At 40.6% G+C, this 16,781-nt stretch overlaps 1 protein-coding gene across 3 annotated transcripts in view; it reads left to right on the top strand.

The window, feature by feature from the left end:
- The window catches only part of fhod3a (formin homology 2 domain containing 3a), a 79,135-nt gene that overhangs the window by 56,240 nt on the left and 6,114 nt on the right, over positions 1–16,781 (top strand). For all 3 annotated transcript variants that reach the window (XM_074686301.1, XM_074686302.1, XM_074686303.1), the window contains 9 exons: positions 711–761; positions 2,336–2,470; positions 3,509–3,559; positions 5,629–5,846; positions 9,019–9,375; positions 11,483–12,186; positions 12,559–12,699; positions 14,602–14,760; positions 15,816–15,998. In XM_074686301.1, coding sequence (XP_074542402.1) covers positions 711–761; positions 2,336–2,470; positions 3,509–3,559; positions 5,629–5,846; positions 9,019–9,375; positions 11,483–12,186; positions 12,559–12,699; positions 14,602–14,760; positions 15,816–15,998 — 1,999 coding nt within the window. The remainder of the gene's footprint in view (positions 1–710; positions 762–2,335; positions 2,471–3,508; positions 3,560–5,628; positions 5,847–9,018; positions 9,376–11,482; positions 12,187–12,558; positions 12,700–14,601; positions 14,761–15,815; positions 15,999–16,781) is intronic.

The following is a 16,781-nucleotide window of genomic DNA, read 5'->3' as shown; positions in this document are numbered from 1 at the left end:
CACCTGTTGCTTTTTCACATTTCTTCTTCTTAGCTTCGTCTTGATAGTCCAAAAATAGAGATTCCCACTTTGTTTCCACGCGCCACATCTCATTTCTTCAAACAGTAGAGTTTCCACTGACACCTTGTAAAACTTCACACCTGTGCTTTCACTTCCTGCTTGTTAGCTCGATCACTCTTCTGAACCCTTGTCACCTTTGCTATCTTGCTTTATTTTATACTTGATAAGAGTTTAATGCATGGATGTTGTGCTCATGTTTTATTCAAATGCTTCAGTTGATAGTTTATTTAAGGTTACACTGTGAAAAATCTCGCTCCTAAAAGCATAAACCTTCAAATAAACTGGCACCAGTTGCTAATCTGATGTAATTACCACAGCACACCTCCTCTCTGATGCTAACAGCAGCTCAATGATTTGTCAAGTTAATTAAATGTTACCCAACAGCCTTTTCAGCTTCACACTGAACTGTAGATGTGAAGAGACGGCTTGTCTGGAATTTTCCAGAAACATAAGCGTATAAACTCTACAGGAGTCAGTAGCAGGGGTCACCTGAGTGTTGCACCAACAGTGCTCCCGTTATGTAACAAGGTGTCACTTTCATTTCTCGCTACCAGTTTTGAACCGAGGAGTTAGTCAGTGGGGTGTCGTGTAGCTGGCTGTCTAAAGTGGTCCTCACTGTCACCCCTCTCTCCCCCCTCTCTCCCCCCCAGGAATGGAGGTGTCTCATCCTTCTCCTCACTCGGCAGTCCAACCAGCCCCAGGTGAGAGGAGTCTGCGCTCACATGTGCCTCCACACATCCTAAAATTAAACTTCCATGTACTGTTAACATGTTCACATGTTCACATATTCACATGTGTGACAGGTTTGGCATGTGTGCCGCCTCATGGTACACTCATGCTGCTGACAAGCTGAAGTGAATGTGAGCTCAGCTCTCAGGTTCCCTGCTAACTGAGCTGTTCCTATTTCTTGCCTGAAAAACACACTCATTAAAGACAATTTATGGCCTGTTTAACACACACGGCAGATCAGAAGTAGGGCTCAAAAATCAATCCTAGTGAAACCAACATCTCAATATGATAGATTGCAATGGCTGCAATTACATTTAAAAAAAGTTTCATGTACACAGACCTGGAGGGGATATAGTAACTTGTACTTGTTCTTCCTCAAAACTAGCAAAAGTCAATATGCTGGGGGTTATTTTAGGCAAAAACTCTGTCAGCTTCAGAGATTCATACATTAAGATGATTGTGGCTGGCAGAGCCGTTACCCTTGTTCCCTATTCTGTATGATTTGTTACTCTCACTCACACCCGTGTTCCTTTTTCTTTTTCAAGTAAAATGTGCAGGAAAAAATTGTTTATATGCTGATAGTATCTTTTGTCCTGTTGGCCATACTATAGAATGTCTCAAAGCTTCTGTTTAGTGAATAATGCAGGCGCTAATTGTCCCCACAAAAACTTGCATGCTAAATCACAATCTCAATATTGGTCCAAATAATTGCAATTAGATTATTTTCCAAAATTTTTCCTTCTCCGGCTGGACAAACTGACAGCTCCCGGTGTTTGGCGCCTGATGACGTGATTTAGAGAGTCTCCTCCGTCAGTTTTTCAGGATCTGAGTCAAAAACTAGTGTCAAAACTCCCCTAACTTTTTAAAAGAGAGGACATTTATCTGATGGAGCTTTCACTCTCAAGCTCACTGCACTCAGCAGGGTGGAGGAGGGGCGGAGTGCGCATGAGCGAAGTGGTAGTAAACGTGTTGTTATAAAGAGCTGAAAGAGATTCCAACAGGATCATACAGAGAGCAAAGCAAGCCCCAATGAGCAAATAAACATTAGAAAATAAGTCACTAATAAACGGTCTTGCCAACCAACACTGCACACAACAACTTAATTTCCTTGTTACCTGCTTCATTCATTTTAAGATTTATTTTGTTTGTTTTTTTTTTTGTTTTTTTTTGTATTGTACTTATATTTTTATGTCATCATGAATGAAATAAAGTCAAACAAACATGACACAGGGCTGACCAATCAGAGGTGAGAACATAACTCTGAGTAAAGGCAGTGAAAATGCAACACACAGGTTGAATTTTAAAATAATCGTGATTAATCGACTAACCGAAAAAATAACAAATAGATTAGTTGACATTAAACATAATCGTTAGTTGCAGCCCTACTCCATCTTTTGATTATGGTAATATTTGTAATAAAATTTAAAGAAAGAATGGTTCTTTAACCTGAAATGTTAGTCACTAATAGTTTCAAAATCCCAAATGGTGCCTGTGGAGGAAAGGATCTCTCTTGCTCTGCTGTATTTAACTAAACTCTCTCCAACAGGCCGGCTTTGGGTGGACTTCTGTCGTCCTCATACCGACAACACCAGGAGTCTCTGGCAGCTGAGCGAGAGCGCCGCCGCTTGGAGAGAGAAGAGCGGCTGCAGAGGATAGAAAGAGAGGAGAGGAACAAGCACAGGTGAGATACCTCTGACTGTAGTAGTAGTAGTAGATAAATAAAAAGAAGAATGAAAAATGCAGCTTCACAAGAGACTGTTGAAAATGAAATAAATATAAATGTGCCCTTTGCAGAGTGATTTAGACATGTTGCACCACATGTTAAGACACTAAAGTCCTCATCACAGTCACTGCACATTAGCTTCACAGTCTCTGCTCCCCACCTCTCTGTCCTATCAAAAAACAGCAACTTTTCAAAAATACTAAAATATATATGTCAAAGATATCCTGATACTTACATGAGTATTTATTTGATGGAAAACTAAATTATTAATAATGTGACACCTGCCATCTTTACCAAATATATCAGAGTAAAGACTTCACAAGTTAATTCATGGTATAGTGTGGCTGCTATAAAGTTACACAGAGCTCACAATATACCATCTCATTTTAGATCAAACAAACAAACAAGATTATTTGTGGTATTGGTTATGGTTGGCAGATTCCCCCTTTAAGGGAATCTTCCTCTGTTTCTTTCCTTTACCTATGCTAAGCTAACTAGCAACTGAGCTCTAAAATGTAAATATTAACTATATCCTTATTTTCCTTTCAACAAAAAAGAGTACCAGCATGTTTTTGATGCTGAAGCAACAAACACAGAGACAGATCTGAAATATTAACAACAATGAAGTCATCCATAAATCAAATGTAGTATTAATATAGTTTTCTAGCTTCTTTTGTTTTTTTTTTCAAAAAACAGGTTAAGGATTAGCATCATTAGATTTATGTTACTGTTAAATATAAACATAACTTGAGTAAAATATGTGCATTTGTTATGTAAAACCTGTTTTTATTTTCATAAAAGTGGTGAAAGTATTTAGTGATAGAAAGAATGTGAAAAGCATAGAAGAAACATTATAGATTTACAGGTTACAGACATTCCTCCACTGTCCATGTGCATGATTTAAAACACTCAACATAAACCAGGTTTACAGAAATGAAAGCAGCTGAGGATAAGATTGTAATGGTTTAAAATTGTCTGTTTGTGTGACTCCCACAGCCGTGACTTTGTGGATAAAATGGAAGAGGCCAGGCATGCGAGGGAGGAGAGGTGAGTGTGTGCACTAAATCAAAACAACACACACTCAGAGAGCAGCCGAACCTGAGGGGAATACGTTTCAGCCTGTGGTTTGGGAAGCTCGGTAACAGCCTAATTGTTTTCAGGTTAAGAAGTTGCCCTCTGCTGCCAGAGGACTGAAACTTTCCTCTCTGTGTGTTTTCTCTTTCCTTATGGAGCTGTTCTTAAAATGCTGCGCTCTGTCAGGAGTTTGATTGTTTGGTGGCTTGCTGTGCGAAAATCAGATTCAAGGACTTTAAGACTTTCACAATGAATACACATTTTGAGCTCGAGCACATGCGCGCTGAGGAAAGTTTTCCTGAGACTAAGAAATGTGTCTGTATGTGCACAGGAAACTGAGGAATTACTGAAGAGAGTACACAAGGTCATGATCACATTTAGGATTACGGCACTGAACAGAGATAGATCCTCACAGCATGAGCATATACTGTATGATGTATTATTAAAACACAACGTTCTCTCCTCCTCTTCTTTTGACGGCCTGCGGTCTATGCCAGCTTCTCTTCCCTTTTCTGTAAAATCCAGCCTCTTTCACCCTTAATTTAAAACACTGTTGACACAACAAGACACTGTGTCTGGGAGTCAGAGAGAAGAAGAAATAGAGGGAAACAGACTCAGAACACTTGAAGTCAACAGCAGATGGAGAAAACGAAAGGCGGCGAGGGGAGGGAGGGTGAGCAGCTGAGTGAGAAGATGGGGGATGAATCCACAGGAGAGGTCGATGTATTTATGGAGGATTTGGACGATACGGTTATCAGGCAAACATGAGTTCTTACCCCAACTCACCTCCCTCAGGGAAGCTTCTGTCAGACGAGATACGGCTCTAACACCTGGACCAGAAAGTGGTTGAGTAAAATATGATTTCTTCAGTGACAGACGGCTGAGTTTAAAAATTATTTTAGATGGCATGAATACAAGTGCTAGATGAAACACATTTCCCGCAGCATGTAGCAAATATTGAAGCTTTTTTTTAAGCCTTACTGAACAAATTTCTCCTCTTAACTTTGCTTTGTAATCAGAGATAATGACAGTCTTAAAACTTAGTGTTGCTTATGTAGTCTCAAAGCACCATTATGGGGCATTATGGTGTACTGTTCACACATTTCTTTCATCACTGCCCATAGCAATCATCTTTTCTCTTCAGACTGAGTCTTTTTAAATAACATTAACACAAATTCATGTATTTTTATATGCACACAGTAAGAGCTGTTTTGATAAATTGGTGGTTATTGTCCAGCGTGTGTGAGTGTTTTTCAAACAACCTCTCATTTCATTTCTTAGTATAAAAACACACAAACAACGCTGCATGTCTGGGTCCAAGTGAAGCCAACAATACACAGTTGGCTCCCTCACACAAACACACACATATACTGGTATCCAGTTTCTTCAGTCCTCTGAAGTGGCCTGATGCAAATGAACTGTGAACAGAAGCTCCACACATTCACGGTGCGGTGGGAAAGAGGAGGGGTCACAGACAGAAAGACAGCCAGAGGGGGAGAGAGAAAGGGAGGGCTGAAACAGTGCCCTAAATCTCTTTTTGGGCCAGCAGGTTGAGCGGTGAAGTTTGTTAGAAGCAAAGGAGGAGAAGTGACACGGGAGGAGAGCTGATGGAGACACATCTTGAACAGGTTTACTCTGATTCTCCTCTGATGTTTGGCCAGCAGCCGGACTAACTATTGCTCCTCTCTTCTTCACCCTCAACTTCATCTCTCCTTCTTTGAACTCTCTCTGGTTGTGTACTTGGATCGCTGGTGAAAGCTGAGAATTTGGAGACAGGAGAGGTGCAGGAGGGAGACAAGTAGTGAATGCTTTGTGGAGAGTTAACAGGATGAGGGAGAGGAGTGAGGAAGGCTTATAGTGTGGAAAAATGGCATTGCAGCAGCAGAGGAGGAAACGTTGAGGAGAGTTTTGAGGTGAACTTGGGGTTTTTAAAATAGCGAGCCCATTTTCACTCAACAGAATCAAAGAGATTAGAGCAGATTGTTGAAAAAAAAGCCTCATTTTTGCATTTTTCTTCCTCTAATCTTCTTTCTTTTGTACAGGTATAAGAACGTTGAGCGTCTTGCAGCTGAGGAGTACGAAAAGGAGCGCGTCCGGGTGTCAAGGACTCGCCCAGATCTCAACCTGACCTTTGAACCCTCAGAATCTTGGCCCTCGTCTTCTCGTAGCAGCAGCCCTTCCTCCTACGCCTCCCAGGAGGACACAGAGGCTGACCTTGAACCTGAGACTCCCGCCACGGGCTCCCCGCCTTCTGAGACCGGTAGGATAACTGAGAATACTGTGTGATGAAGTGGCTGTCAGGTACCGGCACTAAAAACACTAATAACAGCCTGTCTCTGCGGAGATGTCATTTATAGTTCAGAAATGTTTGGATGTGGGATTGAACCAAGAAACTTAAGGTCACATAAAACTTAAAGACATCTCTGTGAGTGGTTTACTGAATCTGACTGTAATACTGTTGTCAATTGCTGCTTTAAGCCCTAGTATTTAAAAGCACAGCCGTCAAGTGTGACTAATATTACTGTATTTTCTCTAGTCGGCTTGTTCTGAACTGTGCTATAATTCTTTTGTCTTGTAATGAAAGATTCAGTCATGGTGGGTTGGGCAACGACTGTCAACACTTTGACCTCATGAAGATTTAAGTTTCAGAACATAGCACTGTCAACATAGATCTGCACGTTCTTTTCATTGTTTGGCAGTTTCCCTAAAGCTTCTTTGTTGAAAATACAACAGCAATGAAAAAAGTCAGTCAGCCAGTGGCTTTGATTTTACACTTGATTTGTATCATTCTCACAATCGGTCAACAAACAGACCTATCCTCACAATTTTGGTGTCTTTTTTCCCATTTTTTCAAGTTGCAAGATTTCCAGTCTTCGCCTGGGCAGTTTGATCTTGCTCTTCTACTCTTGTCCTGTATAAGAGCTGAACTTAAACTTTCAGTTTTATTTAGACATTTTCTCATCACTCCTTCATTTCTGAATGTAAAAACAGTTAAACAGAAAAAATACAAGGCCTGATGAGACTAAATATAGATCATACTCCGCAGCTGCAGTGAACACCTTGAACTATTAAAGTGTGAGTTGTCTGACTGAACCAGTGAGTTCAGTGCAGTCAAACAAATACTGCTGAACAAAGAGGTCTGTGTGATCAACAATAACTCACAAACTGAGAGGTCATGACCTTCATGAGGAGTTTAAGGTTTAACACCCCTCTCAGAGTGGTTAATGTAGCTCATCACTTTTCACCAGTGATCAGAGCAGCTTTTAAAGAAAGAATATGATGCAGTGTTTTAACGGCAGCACATTTATATATGATGAAGAGTTTAGTAATGCTGTGTCACACACTTTTAACCATCTCACTTTTCACTAACCTGAGTCCAGCATGAAGCCGTGTGACCCTCCGCTCTCAATGGAGAGTCATCATTACTAAATGTAGAACCCTCAAATGGTTTTTGTATCATGCACTGCAAAAACTGAAATATGATCAAGTGTTTTTGTCTTAATTTCACTAGAAAATTCCTTTTTAGACTCAATATGAGCCAAATTCACATGACCAATCCAGAAAAATGTCTTGTTTAAAGTTATTTAAGGACAAAAATGAGGTCTGCTCATAACCGGTAAAAAAAATCTGCCAATGGAACAAGAGAAAAGTTACTTGTATTAAGACATTGTTCTAATCTCAAGGAAATTTTCAAGCAATTTTTTCTTGTTCCATTGGCAGATTTTTTACTGGTTACAAGCGATTCAAATCTCATTTTTGTACTCTGATAATTTGAAACAAGACATTTTTCTGGATTGATAAGTTGAAAGTGGCTCGTATCGAGTATAATAAGACAATTTTTACTTAAAAAAAGACAAAAACACTTGATAAGATTTCAGTTTTTTGCAGTGTGGGAGATACAGACATCTGGCAGGCTGTGGGGGGAAGGGCATAAAGTATTTTAACTTCTTATGGGTCATTTACCAGGTCATGTGACTTCATGCCAGCATTCAAAACTATATTGGTAAGTTTCTATCAAATTTCAAAATGGCAGCTTACGTGGAAAAAGCCAGTGACCATGAGGCAAGTCCTAATTTTTTTTAATGTAAATTACATTACATTACATTACCTTAAGGATGATTTTATGTATCGTTATTTTTAGAGATAATGAATTACATCTACACAGCTTTGATAATCAGGTGTTGGATGTCTGTATCCTGTGGGATACATTGTCCAGATAGGGGTATAAAATGGGAAAAGTCAAACACAGATATATACGTTTTTTTATACTTTATAGATTCCCAATCATAGAAAGTTGTAAAATATTAAAATATTGTTTACTCTTTATTTTCCAATAAAATGTTTATCACTGATTTATTCACCCAATAAATAAATATATAAAAATATACATTTACTGCTCAAGAAATAAAAGGAACAAATAATCATAACAATGTAACTCCAAGTTAGTCAAACTTCTGGCACACTTCAACCTGTTCAGTTAGGAAGCAACACTGATTTTGAATCAGTTGCATTTGCTGTTGTGCCAGTGAAACAGAAAACAAGATCTGACCAATTCAAGATCTAGAGGGAAACTTTTTCAGAGTTGCATTGCAGAGGTCTGTTACTGGAGTTTTTGTAGGAGTTTGGATTTTTCTTATGAATACATTTGAGACATGTGATTAATTGCCACTATGCACTTCAGTGCAATCACTGCTGACCCTTAACTGTTTCCGTTTGCAGCCTGCAGTTTGAATTAGCTCACAGGCGTGAGTGAAAGAAGGCGAGGTGAGGCAGAAATGGAAACAGCCTGAGGAGAGGAGGGGCTGGCATCAACAGGGGGTGACAGAAAAAAACACACAGAGAGGATATGGGTGAAAGGGTCAAATAAGCTTTTGAAAGAGCTTTTTGAAAATGTGACTCCAAAACATCTTGCGTAATAGACCGGCCTTGTTTTGGAGCTCAGTGCACGCCCAGCCGTGAGCTGAGGCAGTGCACCTCTTACAGGCGTCATGGTGTCGTGTTAGTCTAACCCCGCCTGCATCACTGCGGCGACTGTACTGCTGAGTAACGTGTTTGTGGCGCGTACATTAGTATGTTTACATGTAAACAGGAACTTAATTCTTCATTTCCTGTTCATATCCTGATTCTACAACAACCAGGCTCTCTGTACCCGCCATATTGTGTACACAAGAGTGTGGGCGTGTGTTTTTGTTTTTCTTGTTGCTGTGTGTGAAGTGTGTGTTGATACAGGGCAAAGCCACGTGAAGCCTAAACAGAGGGGCCTTTAAAATCAAAGACAGCCATGTCGCATGTTTCAAACAGTATTTCACTGCAGAAAAGTCATAAACTTTGTGTGTGTCTGTGGGAACAATGCAGCGAGTCAGCTCCCTGAGAAATCCTTATAATCAATCATTACTTTACAGAATAACAGAGCGCTGTTTTCTCTGTGACAGGAGAGGTCGACGACTTCAGTGCCTGCATAGACACAGAAGAAACAGAGGCCCCTGCTGCCAAGGAAGAGGAGCAGAAAGAGGAAGACCAACAGGAAGAACAGGTACAAGAGGAAGTACAGGAAGAAGAGGAGGAGGAGGCGCAGGAAGGAGCGACAGCAGAAAAGGAGGAAGAAGGTGAAAAAGAGTGTGAACAGGAAAAGGAGAAGGAGGCGGAAGAGGCAGAGGAGGACAGTGGCATCCTGAGCGACAAGGAGCGACAGAATGAGGAGGTGAACGAGAAAGACAACTGCTCAGCATCAAGCATCTCCTCCGCCAGCAGCACTTTGGAGAGAGAGGAGAGGGGGAGCAGCGAGAATGGTGGGTAGAATGAAATCAAGCATTATTCAGACATTCATCTCTTGAAATTATTGGACTTTTCATCCAAAGTTTAAAGTTTTACTGTCAAAAGTTAAAGCTTCTCTGAGGAACTATCAGACTGTGGACAAAGTTAAATGACGTCTCCCTCTGGTGATCGTGTACATGTCAAAGATTTGTTTTTGGACAAAGCTTCTCCTGTGATTTTACTCATTTTGAAGCTTTAAGGTTAAACAAAGTCAGCTCCCATGCTCTAAAACTCTTCATCCCACATCTACCATGTGCCAGCAGTTACAAGCATCAAAACAACCATTCAACCCCAATCAGTTGAGAAACTGACTTCAGTTCAGTTAAAGATGAATCAGTATTTCTATAAGTCTGTTTCATCAGCCGCTAACAACTCCTCACAGGAGCTTTAAGGCATTATTTGAGGTCTGATTTACACTTTAGATTTTTTTAGCAGCACACAGAGTGATGTTATAATGGTTGTGTGCTGAGTCCCGATACAACTTTTGGGTTTGGAGATAAACTTTACTGAAGAAGTGAGAAAGTGAAGTAGAACAGTTTTTTTTGTTTTGTGTATTTATATACTGAATAGTAAAAGATAATAGTTAAAGCTTATTAAGTCAATTTAACTTAGTCCAGCTAGATTTGAAGTTGAAACCCTTTGGATACCAAACCCGTCAGCAGGATCAAAATACCACTTATTTTTAAATGACTGGCAATTACAAGCCATTTGTCAGCTCCAAAAACTGAAAACACTGGGGTGATTGTCAGATTCTCAAGTTTCTGAGGGTACCTGAATGTATCACATATGAAGCTTGAAACACGTCTTAGCAAAAGATGGGAGAATTTCGCAAAAGATGGGAGAATTTCATCAACATTGCTTTCAATTTCATGTCTTCTCAGAGCATTTGAAGAAAATGATGGGTTTGCTAGCTAAATTCTGTCTCGGTTTTACTGATGCGTCGGCATCAGCAGCAATTTTGGCTTTATGGCTGCTAACGTGAATGATCGGTTGAGAAGATCAGCTAGCATTCCCGATTACCGATACTTGAAAAAATGCCAAAATTATCTCGATCCAATACTAGGGATTGCGATCGGGACATCCCTAGTGTCTATGTTAGTTACAACTGAGCTGAAGTCTAATACTTGTACTGATTTGTTTTTAAGAGTTACTGTTTCAGATGAGTCTTATATTGGATAGAAACAATCAGTAACTTTAGTTTTTACCAGAATGAATACCTTCAACATTAAACTCTGAGAGAAGACCAGCAAAAGACTGAAGAATCTTTGTGGGTTGTTAGCGGGGCTTGACATTAACTTTTTTTTGCTCACCAGCCACTGTGGCTAGTGGTTTTCCAGAGATGCCAGCCACTCAGCATTTTCATTAGCCACAATTTTGTTTTTAAGTGACTATGTTTAACATGATTCAAGCCGACGTAAATGTAAATGACCCCTGTGAACACTCAAAAAAAGACTACACTAATGTTTAATGTCAGGTCATTGTCAGGTTTTGAGCTTTTAAAAGGTTGTGTGTATGCAGTCTATTACGACAATGTAATAAAAGGAGTAGTTTATTATTGTGTTCAATAAAAGTGGTGAAGGCAGAAGATTAATAAAAAGATAAAAATTAAGCTGAAAAAACTAGCAAGACACATTGTTTTTATTTACAACATAAATTTTTCAGCAATAAACTAAGTACCATTCTTTCTGGACTAAGTCACTCCGTAATAATTATACATTTTTGAAGTCCTATCAGTCAAAAAATGGGTCATGAAGAGGAAAACAACAGATATAAGTCACATTTATTTAGAATGATTGTTTACAGGATTTCCAGAGTAAACTTTTTAAATATAACCTTAATAAATGTTTGTACATATGGAGCTTTTATTATTGTTCCTTCAGCTCCTCATATCTATGACCAGTTTCTCTTCTCTATGTGTGTTTCTTAAGACCCACGGCTCAGCTTGGCTCACCTTTCACATGATGCTGTATTGTGTTTGTAATTTAGCTGAAACTGAAGAGTTCTTCTATTCATAGGCTCCCAGACAATAGCATTTGCATACAGAGTGTACTCTTGCATAAATTCCTCTCTCCTCCTTCTCAGGCCTTAAGGAGGCAGACGTGAATGAGCAAAGCAGCAAGCTCCTCAACAGCAAGCTCTTCATGCTGGACATGCTCTACTCTCAGAACAAGAAGCCCAGTGATGAGGAGGATGAGGAAGAGGACACAGAGAAGGAGAAAGAGAAAGACAAAGAGCAGGGTGAGGACAAGGAGGCCCAGGAGGAAACTGAAGGACAGCCAGGTGCTGAGCAGGAGAGCAAGGACAGGGCTGACAAAGCAGAGCACCGCGGGACCATCCGACCGTTCGCTGAGCGGTTTGGAGACTTGATCAAGGACCTGAACTCACCACACCCTCACCTGGACGTCCCAGCCAACGAGCCCCCGCCTCCTCCACCCAAAAAAGAATCAGACACGATCTGGGACCAGCTCCTGGCCAGCCCTCGAGAGCTGCGCATCGGGGACATCAACTTCACCGACCTGACAGAGGACGATGACAAAGACATTCTGGATGCTGTTCTGATGGGAGGATGCGGCGACCTCCCGCCCCCACCACCCCCTCCACCCTGCATCCCACGCTTCCCACCACCCCCACCCATGCTAGGCAGCTGTCCCCCACCTCCTCCCTTGATGGGGATTATGAGGCCCCCTCCTCCTCCTTTATTCAGTGCCCCAATTCCAGTGCCTCCTCCACCAGAGCCTCCTCTCTTTAACAAGAAGAAGAAAACTATCAGACTGTTCTGGAGCGAGGTGAGCCAAGAAACTGTTTCTGTGTACAGCTGAGCCTTTCTAGACAAAGGAGACATTAGTGAACTGTTTTTAATCAGTGTGCTACATTTAAGACTCAATCTCCTTCATTTCTTAATTATGATAACTTTAAAACAAAAAGATCTTAATGAACCAAGCAGACGGACTCTAACTCTTTCACTGTTTGTAGAAGAATTAAATAATAGTATTGATTTGACCGATTGTTCGTGATGAAGGCAGGAGTTTCCATTTACTGCTCGTCATTAAGGAGTCATTCGAAACTGATACTTGAAGTGTTTCTGTAGTTTATTTTCTTTGATGTTTTAAACGTGTTTCTGCTTTAATGACGCCCTGTTTGGCTCTTTTTGTGTTCAGGTGCATCCCACAGACTCTCAGGTTAGGGACTACAGGCGGAGCGGAGATTCGCTTTGGTCCAAACTGGAACCAGTCAAAGTGGACACAGCCAAACTGGAACACCTGTTTGAGTCCAAATCAAAGGAAATTCCAGTTACGAAGGTAAACAATCCATGCATGAAGAGGGTTCAGAGAGGTTTGCATGTGAAACAGTTAATCCACCACTCTTTGTTTGTAAGAGGTCTAAAGAAAACCGAGCTCTTTGTGTAAACGACTGGAGCTTGAGTTGTGTACTTTTTGTTTTATGATATTTTATGGATCTGATTTGCTTCCAATCGTCACAAACATCTTTCCTTTTCAAGCCATGCAGCTCAGAGTTTAATGTACATCATCCTCTCCTGCTCTTTTAGGTCGATGTTTTAAGGGTTAAGTGAGGTCACATGTGATCTGACATGAAAGTCTTCATGATTCTCCCAAAGCCTCTAAATAAGAAAAGTATGGTGAGGGAAGAAGAAAAGCTGAACCCAGGCTTCTCACACTTTGAACTCCTGAGCCTCTGTTTTAAAACCATAGCTTACAGATGGACCAGTTGGTAACTCACCACTGCCCAGCTCCTGGTCTGTATGTCATGTGTCAGTATGATGGTGGTCTTCAAGCTAGAGTCTCCAGTTAATGAGAAGATCTGAGGTTTAGAGGACCACCTGAACACTGAAGGCGTAAGAGGCAGAAGGATGGTGCTTTGTTATTACAATGGCAGCCTCTCCTTTGGTCTCTCCTTCATGTGCTCTGAAATCCACCAGAATGTCAAGTATGTGTGGTTGTTTAAGAAATTTGGACCCACATGTTTGAAGCAGTTTGGTATTTTGGCATTTTTATCATTCAGCAACCATCAGACTGGACTAGTTTTCAAAGTTTGCACCTTTAGATCTAGGGATGCACTGATATGAAAATTTTGGCGGATACCGATATTAATATTGCTGGCTCATAAACGATATTTACCGATATCAGTATTGGTATAAAAAAAAAACAATCTGAGATGATGTGTCTCGGTAGTTCAGAAAGAAAGAGCGGCGTGATCATGAGAAAAGACGACCATGGAGAGGATCAAAGGATGTAGCGCCCTAGATGAACGTGATCAAAAATAACTTCTTTTCTGTTTTTAGGATCAAAAATAGGAAAAGACATAAAAGACGAGAGTCCACTCTTCTTAGGTAGTTTTGGTGTTTACATAGTCAAAGAAAACAATATTATTTGGGTTTTCAAAGATCATTCAAGATGCTGAAAATGGCCAGCAGCTGATGAGTAAACATCGGCCCACTTTTACACATCGGCTGCTACCGAAATTGATACCGCTATATTGTGCATCCCTATTTAAATCTTGTTAGTTTTGTTCTCTAATTTTTTTTTTTCCTAAGCATCCCCAAACCACACAAGCATCTTGCGTAAAAACACAAAACATAAAATACAAATTTGAATCTTTTTTTCTGTTCTTTTTGGGCTTTTATGCCTTTGATTATGTAGTAGAGAGGACAGTGAAGAGAGCAGGAAACAGGGCAAGAGTGGGGAGTGACATGCAGGAAAGAGGCCACAGGCTGGATTCAAACCTGGGCCACCTGCATGAGGGCGAACTTCATGGATGATCTTAACCACTAGGCCATTTGCACTCCACAAATTTGAATTATAATCATTCATTAACTTTTGGGAATATGTCAATACTTATAAACTGTTAAGCACAGTAGTAGTGCAAGTGTTGCACTGTAGTGTTGGTCACAAAGCCCCATGTGGTGAGTTTCCTGTGACAACATCTTAGCACATACTCTATACCAGTTTTAATGTGGTAAAATAAAATAAAACAACTTCTCTAATCCAATTACACCCACACAAACACATTTCCTGCACAGATTACCTACGATCGTATTTTATGCCTCTTCCAGCCACGTGCTTTCCTCTCCTGTACTCTGTAACCGGTGTGATGATTCCTCTAATCTTTACAAGTGAAAAAAGTTGACCACCCAAAGGAAAGACATGAAGAACTCTGACCCCCTTTGTGTTTTTGTGCGACAGAAAACAGCAGCAGATGGGAAGCGCCAGGAGATCATCGTGTTGGATTCCAAGAGGAGTAACGCCATAAACATCGGTCTGACGGTGCTGCCTCCTCCCCGCACCATAAAGACAGCTATTCTTAACTTTGACGAGTACGCGCTCAACAAGGAGGGCATCGAGGTGAGATCTAGTGCCATTTACAAACACCTAGACTTCAGAATTATCCTCTACAACTCAGGCACCAGTTCAAGAAGATGTACAGGAGTCACTTTTTATCTGCTTCAATCTACTAACAGATCTGGCTGTAGTAGGACTGTTTTGCTTTGACTGTTTAGTTTTGTGACTGTGATCATTTCACTGATGAAATCCTTATCCAAAACCAGGTTAAGCTCTAAGAACAGGCTGAGCTGATGCAGCTCAAACCACTGCCTCTTCACATAACGATGACTCTAATGGAAAATGGGTTTAGTTTGAGTTTATACCAGTAGTTACCAACTTAAATTAAGTTAAAAATATAAACAGTATTAAAATATTGATGGGAAGTTACTAGATATGCACCAATCGATTTATGCTGATTTCTTTAATTTTGGGGAATCGGTGATGGACCCATCCTTACATATGGAACTGATCTTATATACCTCTGGGAAGGTCTGGCAGCCAGTCAATGTTGCTTTTTGCTCTGAGACCTAAAACTCAGGACATTTTAATGGTTGTTTAAGTTAAAACATAAAGATTTCATTGTTTCACAGGTATAGTTCAATGATTTTTTAAATAAAATGAGATTGGAACATATATGCTGTCAGTTGTAAAAAAAATAAAAATTGGTATCGGCCCAAGTCGGTATCGGCAAGTCAAGCTTTTCAAAGGTTGGTGATCGGCCAGAAAATTGGGATCGGTGCACTCCTAGAAGTTACTGATTGCTGGCTTTAACCCTGACTCTCTCCACTTGTTGACAAAGTTTTTTGATATTGCAACCTGGCAACATTTGGTCTCTCCCACTCTAAAACACAATTCCAACAAGTATCCATTAAATGTTTTACACTGTATGTGCTATACCTCTTGAAAAAGAGAAACAAGTCAGCCTTTTTTTTGACTATTAGATAGATACGTTATCTGATGTACCCACGGGGATATTAGCTTGTATGAGAAGCATTTCCAAGGCTAGCTTTAACCCTCCGAAAGCTCAAACTCAAATAGTTCTGTCCTCACTCACATCACTTTGTCTTTATTCTTAGAAAATCCTGACGATGATCCCCTCAGAAGAGGAGAAGCAGAGGATCCAGGAGGCTCAGCTGGCAAACCCTGATCTCCCGCTCGGCTCAGCAGAGCAGTTCCTCCTCACTCTGTCCTCCATCAGTGAGCTCAATGCCAGACTCCAGCTCTGGGCCTTCAAGATGGACTACGAGGCGACTGAGAAGGTCTGTTTTTAAAGAAAAGCAAAGGAAGATTTGTTTCACATGAAGCAAACAAAAAACCATTATCAAAGTCACATTTAAATCCATGTTGAGCTAGTGAGTTTGGTTTCATCAAAGCAGAAACAGACGCAAGTATAAGAAGCCAAATGAACTCTGCACATAAAGGTTTGAGTAAATGTGCACAGCATGTGTGCATTTAAGTGTGTCTGTGTGTATCAACATCCCTTTTAGTACAAACAACATCCGCAAAGCATCAACATAGTTACATCATAACATAACCAAATATGCACCCTTATTAGCAGCACCTCGCCTTCTCCTGGCACACCATGTTTTACTCGAGTGAAGAATGCATCCAGGAGGACGAGTTCAAAGTGAAACACGCAGAGAATGAAAAACATCCCACCCCTCCGTTTGTGTCCTGTAAATTTTACGGCTTTCCACAGGATGCTGTCGTCTTTAATCTCTCCATGAAAGGCTTGATTCATGGACAGGTTCGACACAGCACTGTTCCTGACTTGACTCTGTGGGACGGGTTGGTGGTGGGGAACTTAATGGAGGGCAAAATACCATGCAGGCACAAAAAATATACAAGAGAAACTTCCGCTCAGATTAATCAGAAGCAGGTTTGTTGGAGAGGGCTGACCGACTGAAGACCCTTTTAACAACCTGATGACCTCAAACCACTACAGATGATTTGTGGCGGGACACAAGGTGCACCTGTGCTTGCTTATGTAACTGTAGACACATAAAAAAACATGTGTTTGCAACACTTTGTTCACTCAGCTA

The sequence above is a fragment of the Halichoeres trimaculatus genome, unplaced genomic scaffold (genome assembly GCF_033239565.1).
Source record: "Halichoeres trimaculatus isolate MK-OKI-2021-1 unplaced genomic scaffold, fHalTri1.1 fHalTri1_scaffold_14, whole genome shotgun sequence".
Lineage (NCBI taxonomy): Eukaryota > Metazoa > Chordata > Actinopteri > Labriformes > Labridae > Halichoeres > Halichoeres trimaculatus.
Note: the sequence above shows the minus strand (reverse complement) of the source record. Positions and strands in the feature narration are given on the sequence as shown.